The sequence below is a fragment of the Lynx canadensis genome, chromosome D3 (genome assembly GCF_007474595.2).
Source record: "Lynx canadensis isolate LIC74 chromosome D3, mLynCan4.pri.v2, whole genome shotgun sequence".
NCBI classification, from domain to species: Eukaryota; Metazoa; Chordata; class Mammalia; order Carnivora; family Felidae; genus Lynx; species Lynx canadensis.
This window is the reverse complement of record NC_044314.2, coordinates 8,049,377-8,067,253: the sequence shown is the minus strand read 5'-3', so window position 1 is coordinate 8,067,253 and position 17,877 is coordinate 8,049,377. Positions and strand designations below refer to the sequence as shown.

At 40.3% G+C, this 17,877-nt stretch overlaps 1 protein-coding gene across 5 annotated transcripts in view; it reads right to left on the bottom strand.

Annotated features, from left to right (window-relative positions):
* Positions 1-8,493: 8,493 nt before the first annotated feature.
* CD226 (CD226 molecule) overlaps positions 8,494-17,877 on the bottom strand; it is an 86,951-nt gene continuing 77,567 nt past the window's right edge. For all 5 annotated transcript variants that reach the window (XM_030336598.1, XM_030336600.1, XM_030336599.1 and 2 more), the window contains 3 exons: positions 16,508-16,610; positions 11,401-11,461; positions 8,494-9,124 (listed from right to left, as the gene is read on the bottom strand). In XM_030336598.1, the coding sequence (XP_030192458.1) occupies positions 9,011-9,124; positions 11,401-11,461; positions 16,508-16,610 (278 nt within the window). In that variant the 3' untranslated portion in view covers positions 8,494-9,010. The remainder of the gene's footprint in view (positions 9,125-11,400; positions 11,462-16,507; positions 16,611-17,877) is intronic.

Sequence of the window (17,877 nt, the reverse complement as noted above, 5' to 3'; positions counted from 1 at the left end):
AGCGCTGGGCTCACCCTTTAACAACCAAAGAACATTACTGAAAATGAACATTTGGTAGACAAAGATTTCACGTCAGAGATGAAATGTGTAGAGTCATGACCACACTCCATATTGATGGCTTTATTCTTTTCCATGCCATGATATTGAATCCCTTGTCCCTTGGATTTAAACCTGTCTGGAAATACATTTACAGAATCTATTTCTCAAGCTTAATCTTTAAATATTAGCCAGGCATTTGTTGTTAGTTCACTAGATTCATTAGTAGTATTCTTCCTTTTGCAGAGTCCTGTCTTTAAAGAGAGTACCAAGCCTTCCATCTGTCTTTGATGGTCAGAGACACCAGAGTGAGGGAGGAAGCCTGGATGGAGCAGTCATAATGCTAAAACGGGGTGGATCTGGCCAAAGTCATGCCTTTGAAGAAACAATGAAAACCGTAGGAGAGCTCTCAGTTCTCTGCAGCCAGTACAAGTTTGGAACATGTTTGGGCGGGGCAGTGATGACAAAAATGCCCCTTCTTTCTGAATGCTGAACAAAACATAGCTGGATATGGATTTTTGGTGCCACTTTCATAACAAGTTGGTGATGTGAATTTGATGGATTTATCTTCCTCTTTTTTCTCACCATTGAAATCATGAGGACTATATTTGCTGGGGAAAGTCTTCATGAAAAGTGCAAAGATGTGTATAACTTGGAGCGGACATCCAAGAAGATATTTAATGAATTCATGTGACAGGGCACAGCCCAGGAATAGTAACTCCACTATATTTGTAATGTACTAAGAAGAACAAAACCAGGGGTGCTTGGGTGGCTCAGTTGGTTGAGTATCTGACTCTTGATTTCAACTCAGGTCATGATCTTGTGGTTCATGAGTTCAAGCCCCGTGTCCAGCTCTTTGCTGACAGTGTGGAGCCTGCTTGGAATTCACTCTCTCCCTCTCTCTTTGCTCCCCCTGCCGAAACTAAATAAATAAACGTAAAAAAAATCAAATAATCCCCCCAAATGGCAAAACTGCTATCCTTATTTCTAAGTTACTCGTGAAAAACGTTAGATAAACTTACCGAATTTTTATATCCATATGATAAATTATCAACATAAATGTTTGAGCAAGACCTAGGTGGAATATCTGAACATTCATGAAAATATGAATTATCTTAATATCTAGGTGTTTCAGGCTGCTGCTTTATACGATCGGGAAAGCTAGTCAGTCACTAAATGCTCACTGAGGGTTTACCATTTACACAACAGGAGTAAAGGGTATGCAGTATCGCCTGGGTCTTGGTTCTTGCCTACTTTTAATTACTCACGAGGCACATCAGTGTCAGGAGGAAGCCACAGCACACGGGTATTTGGCATCCACAGAAGACATGAGATGGCAAGAAATGAGGGAGTTGGGAAAGGCGAGAGAAGCCAGCCTCCCTCGCTTCCTAAATACCTTTCTCAAAGCTGTCTCTGGATTTCTCTCTCCCTCTTCCCCCTCTCCTCCTTCCCCACCTTTTTCTCCTCCTTTCTCTCTCTCTCTCGTTCTCTCTGTCTCTCTTCTCTCAGTAGTTAGACCCTGCTTTTTTTAATCACAGGGAATTATCAGACAGAGTAGTCTGGCATAACTCCCAAATTAGCTTCCGCTATTCGAAGAATGTTTTAAAACTTTTTTTTAACGTTTATTTATTTTTGAGACAGAGAGAGACAGAGCATGAGCGGGGGAGGGTCAGAGAGAGGGAGACACAGAATCTGAAACAGGCTCCAGGCTCTGAGCTGTCAGCACAGAGCCCGACGCGGGGCTCGAACTCACGGACCGCGAGATCATGACCTGAGCCAAAGTCGGCCGCTCAACCGACTGAGCCACCCAGGCGCCCCCCCAAGAAATGTTTTAGATCACATTCTCTAAAATTCCCAATTCCTCCCTTGACACAAACTTGAGCAGAAGACAGATATTCAGTCACCTGCTTTATGTGTGTGAACAACACAGATGTGTTCTGTATACCTGACACTCTTCCGAATATTTGCAAGCTTGGGATATAAGGTAGCCCAAAGAGAAAATGCTAGCTCAAAATTCTCTTTAAAAAACATTCACTGAATCTTCTAAGAGCTAAGAATTCAAAAGTGAGCAAGAGTTGAGGCTTCCTTTAAGGTGCTCACTATTTAGGGAAGAAGTATGCATTTCAAGTCATGAAGCAGGTACAATCAGTCAGCCAATCCCTTAACTTAGGAAACCCTTTCTTGTTCCACTATCCATTCAAAAACGTTTTAGTTAGCCTGCTGATTTTGAAGTTTATAGTTTTTTAGCAATTATATTTCAGAGAGCTAAATATAGACAGAACTTGGTGTCCAAAGCAATAAATACTAAAGCTGCTAGCCAGAAGCAACCCTCACTCTCAGCAATATAAAGAAAAAAATGCTGGGCGCCTAGGTGGCTCAGTCAGTTAAGCATCTGACTCTTGATTTCAGATCAGGTCATGATCTCATGGTGTGTGGGATCGAGCCTCCTTTTCAGATTCCACGCTGAAAGCACAAAGCCTGCTTAGGATTCTCTCTCTCCCTCTCTGCTCCTCCCCAGCTCACATTCCCCACCCCCCATATTTAAATGTTATATTTAACTGTGTGTGTTCATGTTGTATCTATGAGTGGGATTTGGAGCTTTATGATCTCTCAAATAGTTCAGGTCACTGCTGATAACTCTTGCGTAAAGAGATTACGTTCATCCTTTTTGGTTCCTATCTAGATAGTGTCTTTTCCCTGAAGCTTAAACAACATGTGATTCACACAATAACCAGTGGTTCTTACTAATGCTTTTCCCTAGCCTGGAGATGGTAGCCAGGTGTGGGGTTGTTTGCTTGATATTAGTCTAACTTAATAGAAGTGTTCCACGCTACTTCCATTAACATGTAAAAACAAACAGGGCTGAATCTGAGAAGAAGCTTTTGAGTGATCTCTTTGAAAAGCTTTGCAGTCTTTTAATTGATGGCCCTATGTAGCGAAGAAACAACGGGCCCTGCCTTGGGTTTCTGGGTTTTTTCTGTTTTCTTTTGTTGGCAAATATTTTATTTTTTAATGTTTATTTTTTTTAAATATGAAATTTATTGTCAATTGGTTTCCATACAACACCCAGTGCTCATCCCAACAGGTGCCCTCCTCAAGGCCCATCACCCACTTTCCCTGTCCTCCCACTCCCCGTCAACCCTCAGTTTATTCTCAGCTTTTAAGAGTTTGCCTTAAACGTTTGCCTCCTTCCCTCTCTGTAACTTTTACTCGTCCACACATTCGTGAGAACACTCCACTAATGGCCATTGTGTAAGAGTCCCACAGGATGTGTGCACCTTCCTTCTCAAGGTGCCTTTCCGTTTTTGTTTATCTTGGTTATCTTTGTTTCGGTTGTGTTTTCTTCTGCAGAAGCCAAACATTAATTGATCCATTGATTATATACATAAAATACAACACATAGAACATATAGATGTACACATATTTCTTGATCGTGCTGTTAATGCCTTCCTTGGGTTCTCTTATCCTTAGATTTTTCTAATTCTCATTTATCTTTTATGTGACTAAAACCTAAATTAATATTGATACACATGACCAGGGAAACACTTCCCTGTGATTTGCATTTCATTCTGTTCATTCATTCTAGAATCCCAAACAGCTCATTCATTCTGGTGCCTCACACTACATTCTGTGATGTATGGGTCTTACTGACAGTTCCTTTGACTTAATCTTTGCAGATGGTTTGAGATGGAATTTCTCTCTATTACCTTTTGCTTTTTTTGAACGAAAATTTTTATGAGGCCTGATGTGGATCTGGACATAGTCAGGAAACTGAGCATAATCTCCTACTAATCTTCAGAGTGTATTCTACATTTGTGCCAAATTTTCATATTCCATAAATATTGTGTCAGGTGGATCTGTGGTTTATGAAAATGGGCCAAAGAGAAACATGGAGCAAAGTCAGATGATTCTGAATCCAGTTCCAGTGTCAGACCAGCCTAGTGAGGCCTCATGATGTCAGCACAAAGAAACAGGTCAGAAGCCAAGGCACCAGAAAACACACGTATTAAAAGGACATGGCGAAGGACTTCCGGGTTTAATGCTAACACGTAAAGGGCTTGGGAGATGTAATGGCCTTGATTACAACAAGAAAGAGCTGGGCAGATTACAAACCAGTGACTTCTCTTGGATCTATCAGAGAATTGAGGTTTCAAGGCAAACCATCACCCCCAAATCTGCAGAGACAGACACATCCAGAAAGCTGCAACCACCAGGATCTCCTCACCCAGAGCCAAAGCCCTGGAGCCGTAAACCGGTAGGAACACTTAAATGGTGAGCTGGATGAATGTAACTTCTATCTCAATGCAACATTCGGTGCATTTTCTAAGTGCATGTGGTTCAAAGTGAGGGTTTTTTGCAAAACAAGTTGTTTCCTGCCCTTCCCATTTTCCCTCCATTGAGACAACACATTTCACCTCCACCGATGACTTTATCTCTACTTTTCTGAGGAGCATGCTTCCATCACTACTAGATCTTTTTTTTCAATTTTAGACGTTGTTTACTGATGCAGATGCCTTCCTTTCCACAAACTCACCTCACGTGCATACATTTCCCACGAGCCCATCCTTCCAAAATATTTGTATTAATACGGGATTATTTCAATACTTGGTGTTCTGAATTTGTTCTGCACTTAACTCCTCATGTTTCTATTACCCTGTGGGATTTTCTCCCTGATATCCTTTGATGGCAAATAAAACTAATGATGGTGCAACACGGCGCTTTATCCCTTCAAACAACAGAATGCGGTATGTCAAGGACACCGCACTCCCTACAAAAGCAGAGAATCTGAAATTACACATAACACTGGGCCAAATGTTCTAACGACGGTGACCGACCTAACTTCATTCAAACGGGGACAACAGGCAATAAATGGAAATGATTCCAGACATTTATCACACACGTCCCCAGATTAGGTCTTTTATTACAACATCTTACAACACAGTTAGTGCTTTGAATCTGGAATACTATGTAATATGTAAACCAACCTTGAAGATTTGTAAAATTCCCTTAGAAAGCTTTGTGATGAAATCCAGATGCCACCGTTCTGCATACAGGTCACTAGCAATAGAAAAGTTTTTAAAAAACACTTGTTTTTATTTTTCAGATAAATGTATAAGAGCCTAGAAACTTGGCGGAGAATAATTCCAGTGAAAAGACTAGTGGAAAAATATATTAATTTCTGCAAAAGCCTGAATGTGAAGGTCAACACTTTCTAGGCACCACATTCTACTAGTGGCCGAACTAATGTTGATAAATAATAGTATTATAGGTTTGTGTCATTTTACACTATTGTGTAAAGTAGCTGAATACCGCACTCACAGTTTTAGTGCCTCGACCTGAACTTTATAAACATCCACTTGTACAATACCTCCAATCTTGCTGAAATCTCACACAAGCAGCAGAGAATATATAGCACATTATTATAAATCCAGGAGAAGCATTTTGATTACAGCAATTTCTAATTACAGTGTGGACTCTACAAATTACTATAATATAACTGTAGGTGTTATTTAACATAGTTCTATATAAACCAATATCACTTGAATGTTTACAGTGAAAGTAAACTTATTGACATTATTTTTATCTTTCTTTGTCTTGTAAACTGATAACCAATGTATTTTAAAGTTATGTGTATATTTTAGTAATAAATGGAATTACTTAAAATATCCTATAAATTTGATATTTAATAACTAAAGAATGTAGCTTCATCCATTGTCTTCCATCCATAAGCATAATTACAAGCTAATGAAATTTCAATGCTATTTTCTCAGTGTGCATAAAGTCTTTTAAATAATGTCTCAAGGTCTCTCTGATGATAATATAATCAATACCTAGTCATTGTAAGTTAATGGCATGCATTCTTTCCCTGACCAAACTGTTTACTCTAATGACATTTAACAAACTTACCTACCTCGTCATCACACAGCACTTCCCTTTAATCAGTTTCTTTCATGTAAATATTCAAATAATGGCATTCAAAGGAAACACAGATTTTTATGTAACGTATTACATATCATAAATTATATATGTAAAAAAGAATCTTAGGAAGCATCTTCCTTCCTAAGTAGCACCTTTCAAAAAAGATTTAAAACATAATTTAATTCAATTCTGACCTTTTATTCTGCGGATCTGTTTTGATCTGTTTCCTTAGTGACAACCGTAATAGTAGGTACAACAGATTAGGGGGAAATACACACACACACACACACACACACACACACACACATACATACACATACACACACAATATATATACATTGTGTACACACACACACGCACAATATACTATATATATACCATGTAGTATATGTATAGTAGGTATAGTTATATATTTATTACATAGAGTTACAAAACTCTAGCAAATTAGGAATACTATTAAACAGACAACCATGAAAGTGCTTTGCTAATAAGTAAAGATGTCCAGAGAAAGAAAATCAGTGAGTAGAATTTCATCGGCATGAACAGCTAAGAGTGTAACAGGACCAGCAAGGGGTTCAGAGAAATTCCAGGAGGACTTAGAAGGGTTCCAAATCCCTGAAAGATCCCGAGCTCTGCAGAGGAAGAATACAGGAAGAAGAAGGGCAGAGTATATAGTCCTCATAAATATTTTGAGTGACAGATTAAGGAGAAAGTAAAGCATCCATGGGAAAACAGGTTGCAAATGTTCTAGAAGCCCTACTACAAAAGTCTTCCATGAGTGAAACCACCAGGACGGCTGTCTCTGGCTGAACTGTGCACCTAACACCCCCGTGATCATTTTCTCTGTTAAAGTGGGATTCACATTTCCATTCACATTTCATATTGCAATGGTAGAAATGTTTTACTTCTCACTCATATCTGTCATTGAGAATTTGGTCATCAGAATCTTCCAGAAAGTCATTTTGATTGTCTTTGACTTTTAGGAAAAAGAAATTGTTTATCTTTTAAATGATGCTAAGTTTTCTTCACCATGCAAACTGACAGATTCAGCCATGGAAACTTTTATACATCTGATATAGTTAACAAAATAGTAGAATTGTTTCCTTGTAAACTACCTTCCGACTGTGTTATATATTTCTGGAAATACCTCATGAATCTAGATATAAAGATCTTTAAGCAAACAAAATAAAAATAACAGCTAAATACATGGATGTAAGTGCAAATGAGAAGCAGTCATTTTTACTTCTTCCCTTCTGAAACAGGTAGAGCACTCAATTTCTGTAATTCACAGAGTTATTGCACTATCTAGCATGCATAGTAGTTAAGCTATAATCATAAAACATCGACTGACTTGCTTAAAACTGTAAATTACAGTTTAGAATCTGCCTAGATAACAGAGAGAGTTTGGTTTGGGTTCACTTAAAATTATCACAAAAAAGTCTACAACTTTGATCCTTCGATGCAGTTTTGTGACGAATCTTTTAGAGATGAGTAATAAATACATTTGAGACATGAGTGATCGGTGTCTTTGGTAACGACCATTGCGCTTTCAAGGTGGCCATGATCATTATTTAGTTTCATAAATACTTTTCATTGTTGGCCTCCGCCTAGAATTTGGACAATGGCATAAGGCCACTAATGGCTCTGTAGTGACATCACTAGGGTTGTCTTTGGCCAAACTATGAAGCAAGACAAGTTTCTGTCTGTATGTTTCCATTCTTTGTTCCCTGTTCCTCCTTCCTTATAGCACTCTAGTATTTCCTCCCCCCACGTTTCTACCCTACAACCCAAACCACACTCAGCTAACATTCTTTTTCTCATATTCAGATTTCACATAGTTATTTAAAAAAATCAATCATGCCTAGATGCCTGACTCTTCTGAGAGGATATACATATTAAAAATAATTCTTGGGGCACCTGGGTGGCTCTGGTCATGATCTCACATCCTGTGAGTTTGAGCCCCGCATGGGGCTCTGTGCTGACAGCTCAGAGCCTGGAGGCTGCTTCAGATTCTGTGCCTCCCTCTCTCTGCCCCTCCCCTCACATCTCAAAAATAAGTGGACATTTAAAAAAAATTTTTTTAAATAATTCTCAACAGTGGAAAAATTCAAAAACATTAAGTTACTATTGGACTTTCTGCTACACTTGCTCTTAAAGCTAGGCCAGGGAGAGGGGCAAGAATTCTATGCAGGATCAGAGATTACTTTATTTGATAATACAAAGGGAAGAGATTTCCCTGTCACATTTATCTTCCTTTTGACCATTCATTTGTTCTGCTACCAAGTACTCCTCTGAACTCTGCTGATATAGCAGATTTTAAAGTGAGGAGAGGGAGAGCTAACTCACACCCATCCACATATTCTCTTTTTAGTTGGTTAACAAGAGATGTCTCAGAACGGCACTGCTGTTCACATTTGTTGGTAACCAGTTCAGCTTCCGGGCCCCGTCTCCCTCGTCTAATGATACTCTGAATTTCCCAGTAATGTGCTTTGGCCTCACTCCTGGGTCTAGAGGTGAACCCTTGACTTAAACCCTTGATTCCATCTCTTTTGGCCATGTTGCCTGTTTAATGCTGCACAAATAACCAAATCTCTTTGCTCTATCAGAGAAGTAACCTGTCCACCAGGCAGAAACAAGGATTGTGAATTGCCAAGGCTTTTTAGAAACACAAGGGAAATGCCTGAATAAGAGGCTAACACCAATAAAGTGGATCCAATACCACAAAAGGGAATCCAGAAGCAGGTGTATGCCCATACTTAATTCTAGACAAGACATTTAAACCTTGGTGAATAACCCTTGCGTGAAGCTTCATCTCCCTGGATGGTTCCATTACATGATTCAGTAAGTTTCCCTTCATGTCTAAGCTAATTAGAGTCAGGTTTTCTGAAACATTTCTGTTAAGAATGTTCTCTAGGTAATAAAGTATCTTTCCTATCAAATTAAATAAATGTAGCTAACTGGTATCCTGGATAGGCACTGAGTAGTGGGAAGAAATTATATTAAGATCCATGTACGTAACAGTCACCATAAGTTTTGCTCAGATCCAGGAAAAAGCTTAGATTCTAGTCTTCGGTCTATGAGAGAAGGCTGGGTAGTTGACATAAATATCTTCTCTTGCACAATCCGATGACTGATTGGTAGAGATGGGATTTCTGTAGTTGTTGGTTGCCTAGAAAGACAGACAGAATGTCAATGATTCACGGCATTTCAGCAGCTGACAAAGATACCCAAAACAAATCTCTTAAATCAACCACAATTTAAGTCAAATATCCATTATGATTAACTTCATAAAGCAGTCTCTTCCTTGTACTGAACTTCTATGAGAAATCACATTCTTGACCTGCATGGCTCAGAGTGAAAGGCAACAGGAGACTAATCTAGATCATCATTTGCTATATTTTATAGATTATGAAATGCCCGTTTAGATTTAGAGCTCTCTCTCAGTGTCCTAGGCTGTTTTGATAAGAACAATTATTCTCATTTTTATATGGAAGTCTAATATAGCATCTCCCATAGTGGACACTCAATAATTTCTGTTGAATCAACGCTTTAATAAACAATACTTTTAAAGTACACAGTGTCATGTCTTGAAAATAAGCAACTAAACGCAATAAAAGAAATTAACAAAATAAAGTGGCATTACTTCCAAAATGATGTTATATAATCATTAATATTCTCTACCCTAATCAAGTCACTTTGACTTGGCAGAAAATATGTAGGCATGGGTAAGAGAGAAATTGAGAGAAAGAGAAGGAAGAGAAGAGCGAGAGGTCTTTTGGTGAGAAGTTTGGAAATTGAGACTGGTTCCAACGGGTGCAAGGAGAAAGCAGAGGGAATGTTGCAGTGTGATTGTTCCTTACATAGCGTGCCTATAGGCCCAAAACAATCAGGCAGGTCTAGCTTTTTCCTCGATCACAATCCAACTTATTATCTAACTTCCTAACCATCGTTCAAAATATCATTACTCTACAGAAGTCTGAACAAGTTGAACACTTAATGCAGGAAGTTGCAAAGCTCTTTTGCTCCTCTGAAATTCACAGCAATAAATTTGGCTTTAGGTTGGCTTGAGTGGACATCAGCTAAGGACAAAGGAGGGACTCCACAATTGTGTATGACAGAGCACTATTTAATTGCTTGCTAGAGTGGCAGATGACACAAGACAGGACTTCCTCAGTCTTTCCACTTCGTGTCAAAAAGGCGGCCATGAATTATCGAGAAACATTTTTTGTTGTGCAGAGAGTAACTAAGAGGAAAATTTCAACCAATAGATAAATAGGTAATGAAGAAATCTGAAGCACACATATTAGATTGTCAGAAACTTTTCATTACTTGATGTTTTGGCCATGTAGAATTCAATGGCAAATAATTAAATTAAAGAGAAAGGAATGTAATTTCAGATAACACTTGGAGAAATGTTTTAGTGTAAAATTTTGTAAGCAGAGTAATATATGTTAAAGAGAATATCTGACAAATAGTGGAGACAATGAACATGAAAATAAGCATCCCTTTTATCTGTAAGGGAAGGTGGAGTGAAAATTCTGCAGCCTGTCAGAAATCTGAGCATCCTTCAGTTAATAAATCAATAAAAACCATAATAATGATAATGAAAACCATAGCACTGCATCTTTCTAATGTGCTTTCTACGCCTCAGGTATTTTACATGGTATAATGTAATCCTCACAATAACCTTACAATATAAAAATATTATTATGCCCTATGCTAGGTCAGATGGTATCCCCCCAAAGTTTATGCCCTTCCCAGACCTTCATAAATGTGACCTTATTTGGAAGTAGGGTTGTGGGGGATGTGATTAGTTAAGACGAAGTCATACTGAAGTAAGCTGGGCCCTTAGTCCAATACCACCGATGTCCTTGTAAAAAGGGAAGACAGATACGCATGTGCACGCACATGCACTGAAGAATATCATGTGAAGACAGAAGCAGAGATTGAAGTGATGAGTCCATAAGCCAAGGAATGCTGAGGGCTGCCAACAACCACCAGAAACCAGGAGAGAAGCGTGGAACAGACTCTCATCGCCAGAGGGAACAGATCCTGCAGAGACCTCGATTTTGGACTTCAAACCCCCCAAACCGCAAGAGAATAGATTTCTGTTGGTTAAGTAGCCTCCTCTGGGATAATTATGCTGTGGCAGCCTTAGGAAACTAATAGCAGATATTGGTAATGCACAGTGTTGATTCTTATGATATCGCTGTGATTGTACCTTTATTTGTACTGATATAAAACAAACTGTTTCAAAGGGAATTAATAATAGGAAAATAGGCCAAAAACAAGTGTCTCTTCAAAGGGATGATACTGGAATTACAGGCAAGTCCATGGCCAGGGTACTGAAAGCACAACAAGGTTGTTGACTGCAAAACGGACTGACTCTACAGGACATTTATGATGCGCAAAAGCAGGGGAAATGACAGTTCTGAGAAAACTTACCTTGTTCTGTGCATCCTTATTTCTGTGCTCTTTAAACAGTCCTCTGTTCTGTCTCCTTCTCCTGAAAATACATATTCAATAGAAGCATTAACATATTATACTCCAACACAAGTATTATTGCATACAGTGGAGTATTATATCTTACCTGTAGCCCAGCCCACATGCCCTTATTAATATGTTGAAGCAGCATCTATGGTTGGTTTACACACACCTACTCAAAATTTCCTTGACCCAATTTTTCATTTTTTTATCTTCCACAGATGGTGAGGGCATCTAAGTGGATATCCAGCCAGTATGCATTAGTAATTAATGTCACGGAGCTTACTAAAGAATGGTTCATAGGAAATTATTACATAAATAGCTTACTGACTTCTCCAAATAATCCTGGGCTTAGAGATTTCCCACAATTAAAAACTTTATTTTAAATGCCAACAGTGTAACTTCTCAGATGCCAGGGATAATCGAGTTAAGCTTTATAGAAACTTCTAGGTGTTTTACTAAGCCTCCTCTATGGATTATTTTATTTAGCTTTCACCAAAAACCCTATATGTAACAGAGTGGGAAATTGAGGCAATTTGAACCAAATCACATGGTTGGTTAGTGGTAATATTAGAATTCGAATCCACAGGCTTCCCTCATGACTATTAGGCTCTGGTGTTTCTGGAATCGTGTCACTGCACTTCAGTGGGCCATCTGGAGCCATGCCAGTCCATAAACTCTCCACCGTTCCAATGAAAACTATAAAAACCTAACTTCAGGAGGAGTCTTTGAAGAGAAAATTCAAGAGAAGAAAAGAAGGCTACTATAATTGAATGCAGTGCCTGAAATTACTCTATCCAACTGTATGAAAATAGTTATTATGGGGAGATGAAGACTATCTTTTTTTTTTTTTTAATTTTTTTTTTTCAACGTTTTTTTTTTTTTTTATTTTTTATTTTTGGGACAGAGAGAGACAGAGCATGAACGGGGGAGGGGCAGAGAGAGAGGGAGACACAGAATCGGAAACAGGCTCCAGGCTCCGAGCCATCAGCCCAGAGCCCGACGCGGGGCTCGAACTCACGGACCGCGAGATCGTGACCTGGCTGAAGTCGGACGCTTAACCGACTGCGCCACCCAGGTGCCCCAAGACTATCTTTTTTTTCATCTCCCTAAAGAAAAAATTCTTATCAGACCATAAAGGAGGTGGCTCAGATGCAAAAAAAGGACGGCTTTTCACCTTTATGCAAAAAGATGAAGTTGTAATGCCTTCATGGAAAGTTTAAAAACCAGCCAAGCTAGTCTCTCTCCAAGGAAAGGTTGTTCAGATGACGGATGTTGTTCTCTCCTAGTCGCTATGAAATCCTCCTACTGTGTCAATGTAATCACAAACTTATCTTAGTCTGTGTGCATTTGCTTACTTATGAAGTCTCTTTTATACAATTAATTTATTTAATTTTTTGATGTGTAAGTTTATTATGTGAAAGTCATGTTTCTGGGTCTTTCATATAAATCGCTTACTCCTCAAAAGAAACCTGTGATACAGATGCTATTACTACCCTCTTTTTACAAATAAGGGAACAAAGCTATCACCTTGGATATTTTGTTAAATCATGCTTCACAAGGCTTGCTATATCATAATACAGAGTTAATTTTCCCAAAGAGGTCCAAATATATATGTTGTTGACATAAGCCTAGAGTATACAATATCATGAAGGAGAGAGAACACGAAGCTTAGAGTCAGATGGTCTGTGTTTAACTCGTGCTCAGCAATTCACTAATTGTTTGTGTCTATAAAGTTCAGTCCCCTCGTGTGTGAAATAAAGGCAGTAAACACTGTGGTTTGTTCTAGGCTGACCAACCATTCTAGTTGGCTTGACGCTAAAGAATTTCCCTGGGATGAGGGATTTTCAGCGCTGAAACCAGGAGAGTCTCAGGCAAAGCGAAGTAGCCTATTTGTCGGGAACATCAAAGTGGACAACAAAAGTAAAAACAAGTGTCTAACGTTTTGCTCACTGAACACTAAATTTCTTCCTATAAACACAGGTGTCGATGTATAGACTATCTTTTGGCTCCTGCCCAGCCTAACCAGTGCTGTGCACGGCCACCAAACACATTCACTTCGTAATGTTACCATTCTGATCTCTAACTGGAAGCAACACAAACTGGGAGCAGAGAGGTGTGGGAAAAGCCCCCGTACCCCCATACACACAGGCTACAAGGTGCTGGGTGCGGGGGAAGGACTCAGTTTCGTTCAGGCACACTGCGATTTCCTCTGGCTTCTCCCCAGGTCAGCACATCTGGAGCGGCAGGATTATTTTAAACGGTCACTAAGACAGAGTTCTGAAGGCCATCGTTTAAGCCCTTGGGGCATTTTTCAAAACCTTTCCATTCCAAGTAACAACCACAGGTACGGGCAACAAGGTAGAAAGAATACATACGTCTTCCTTTGTGATGTGCGACCATGATAACGCATTCAAGCCCACTAATCTTTTTATCACATTTGACCAAGTGGGACAATATATTCTACAGTTCAATTTAGCTATTCATGTAAAAGTGATGCATTTTCATGAAGCTAAATCCATCATGTCCAACATCTGTGACCCTCCGGAGATCCATGCTTTCACTCACTCTGTCCTACCATGTGGCCCGTGTTCCCGGACGCTCCTGCTGTCAGAGCGGCCCTCAGCGCATTTTTCATCAACCAGGGTGAAGCACTAGAAAAATCCTCAGTGTCACTGACATCCCGGGTTCCTTCCCTCAATTTGCTCATTTCTGACCAGGGAAAAAGACTTGAGGGCAGCCCACGATGGAGAGAAAGGGAAAATGGCAGTTTCATGATTCAATTTAATTAGACAAACACATATTGACCACCCACTATTTGGAAAGATTAGTGCTAACTGCTATCAAACGCTAAGAAATGAACAAAACGCAGTCCCTGTCATTATGAACAGAAGGGAGGACAGACACAAAATTGATTAAGCTACAAAGCAGGCTGTGAGGTGCAGCAGAGAAGAATATAATGTGATTCCGTATGGTGACATCATGTCTCTTTGCAGGGAGGGAGAGCCAGGACAGACCTCCCAAAGGAGACATGTGTCCCATGCCTGGAATGATCCACAGGGGTAAGGCCAAACATGGGGAAACAGCATTTTGTTGGCATATCAAATAGAAAGAGCATCAGGTGCGTTCACATGATGAGACTTGCAGTTTGGAGCGTCTGGGTGACTCAGTCGGTTTAGCATCTGACTCTTGATTTTGGCTCAGGTCGTGATCCCCAGCCCCGAGTTGGGCTCCACGCCGAGCACGGAGCCTATTTAAGATTCTCTCTCCCCCTTCCTCTCTGCCCACCTCCCCCTCACTCACACATGCTCTGTCTCTAAAAATATTTTTTAGGGACGCCTGGGTGGCTCAGTTGGTTAAGCGTCTGCCTTCGGCTCAGGTCATGATCTCGCGGTCCGTGAGTTCGAGCCCCGCGTCGGGCTCTGTGCTGACAGCTCGGAGCCTGAAGCCTGCTTCACATTCTGTTTCTCCCTCTCTCTCTCTCTGTTCCTACCCTGCTCATGCCTCTGTCTCTTTCTCTCTCTCTCAAAAGTAAATAAACATTTAAAAAAAATTTTTTTTAATTTTTTTCAAGACTTGCAGTTTTGACAAAATTTGTCAACATCAGGGGTAGTAAAGTAGAAAATATGAATGAACATTAGGTTGGAGTCCCACTGATTAGATGGGGATCAGAACAACAGGTACCTCTGATACAGGGTTAGTGACTTTTAAACAGGAAAGACATGATCAGTCTAGCTGTTAGAAGAGCAACCAGGAAAAGATGTGTTAGAAAGACAGGACACAGGGGCGCCTGGGTGGCGCAGTCGGTTAAGCGTCTGACTTCAGCCAGGTCACGATCTCGCGGTCCGTGAGTTCGAGCCCCGCGTCGGGCTCTGGGCTGATGGCTCGGAGCCTGGAGCCTGTTTCCGATTCTGTGTCTCCCTCTCTCTCTGCCCCTCCCCCGTTCATGCTGTGTCTCTCTCTGTCCCAAAAATAAATAAACGTTGAAAAAAAAAAAAAAAAAAGAAAGGACACGCCCGGAGCCAGGAAGCAGCCAGAGGGCATTCACTAATATCAAGTGAGCAGTGATACAACCCTCCAAAGAGGTGAGGCCGGGATATGGAGCCGAGACAGAGAAACCTACCTGACATCCTACTAATACACACGCATGTGCAAGCATGTGTGCGTGTGCGTGTGCTTGGTAATATTGCTGGGGTAGAGGAGAAGAGCGGAGATGGACGTATTCCTTCCCTCCCCTAAGAAGAGAACACTTTAGTTGGAACGTAAGAATTAAGAGTAATTCCAACTCAATATGATTACAGCTAAGATTGCAACAAACACATAGACAAGTGAGTTGGTGAACGTAAGATAGCAAGAAAAGGAAGAAAGCGTCAACCAAGAATATCCTAGAAAACCCCCAGGTGTGCTGCAAGACGACAGTAAAAGGTAGGAAACTTTAGTCGAGGTCAATGGCCAAATACTCTCTCTAAGTTAGCCCCTTCCAACACCTCTCTTCCTCAATAATTTTTCAGGAATAGTATCTACATTGCTCGTTTCAGAGAATTTACAACCATCTAAAACTATGTTGTTTGTTTATTGGAGTGTGCACCCCATCATGTCTTGTTTGCCACTGTCGAAATAGCTGCTTGATGAATGAATACACGAAGGTATCATTGCTGCGCAACCTTGTTCCTCCCCTTCTCAGAATCCCTCCTTCTCTTCCTCTCCCCTCTCCATAACACACGTGCATTCACACACACACACAGCACCCCTTGCCCAACAGCCCCTTTTCCTTGCAGGAGGAGTAAGATAGATGGCACAGGAGACAGAGCAGAGGCACCAGGCAATTGCCTCCCCAGGATATGAAGGCTTTGTTAATGTGGGAGCAGCTCCTACTAATTCTTACGTGAACTATTCTAGCTTTCTCCCCTGATATTACCCACAACTACTTCTCCTCCTCTGTGTAAGAAAAATACTTGTGTATGTGAGGGCTAAGACAGCTTGGCCAACTACTGGGTTATTAACAGAGAGCCCCTCAGATCAGAATTACTCAGGGGAAACTGGATTCCAGATGGGTTGCAATACTCACCTTCTATAAGAAATGACAATGACGGCGGTCATTAGGATTACAAACAGCAACGATAAAACTGTTCCTCCAGCCACAAAGAGGGTATATCGGTTATCCATTTTACCTAGGAGGAAAAAAAATATATACAGTAGGAATTAGGAATTCAGCTCAAGTCAGAAAAAAAAAAAAGGAAGGTGGGAAAATGAGGAAAGGGTCCATTAATCAAATAGAGTAACAATTCAGAACAAACAGTCCAATGAAAAAGCAGGATGAGATAAGAGGAAGAGACAATTTTATTTTAGAGTCTCCTAAATATTTCTGGCTCCTCACAGAGTTTTATTAGTTCCTTGTTTCAGCTGAGTTTAGCACCTTAGGAAGAACAAGAATAAATAAGGTGATGGGAATTAAGAGTTACAGACTTCGGGTTATAAAATAAGTAAGTCACAAGGATGAAAAGTACAGTGTATGGAATATAGTTAATAATATTTAATAACTCTCAATGGTGACAGGTGGTAATCAGACTTGTTATGATGACCATTTCCTAAGGTACATAATTATTGAATCACTCTACCATATACCTGAAACTCATGTAATATTGTATGTCAACCGTACTTCAATTAAAAATAAAAACTAAAAAAAGAACGAGAATAGAAAGAGTGTATGTTTGAGACAGATATCACTTCACTCTAATGCGCTCCCAGTCACATACACAAAATCTTCTGTAGAAAAAGAAAACTATCAAAAGAGTACATAAATGAAGATACTTCTTAAGACTGATATATTAAGTACATTCACACGACAGTGTCATTTTATCAGCAGAATTTAAGAAATATTTTCATTCAGTTGGAATTAATGATAAGAAGTACTCTGAAAAACTATGTTACTCCAGCTCAGTGTTAAGCACAGACAACATGGTCCAGGAACCTGCAGCTCTCTTCCTGGCTCTGCTACTCCTCAGCTGTGTGACCTCCAGCCAATTCCTTAACCTTCTGTGTTTGCCTTTCCTCGTTTGTCAAGCCATGACAATGACAACAGTCCTAATCACATCCCAGAACTGTGGTGAGACTCTAATGAGGTCATATTCAACTAAGCAATAAACCACTAGAGAAACGTCACTCTGGAGCAAGATCTCCAACGAGGTCAGAGAGCCTCTTATCTTCAAAATGTCCTCCTGCCCGTGATACATCTCACCCACTGCCTCCCACAGAGCTCCTTCCCAGGAGAAGAAACCCCATCAATATCTGCTGTTGCCCAGAATGGGAGTGAATCGGAACCCAGGAGCCGTCCTCACCGCCACGTCTCTTTGGGACGGCGCACCTGCCGGTCTCCCTTCTTGCAGGAAGGGGCCAGCTCTGGCAAACAAACAGCACGACTTCCCTCCAACCTTGAAA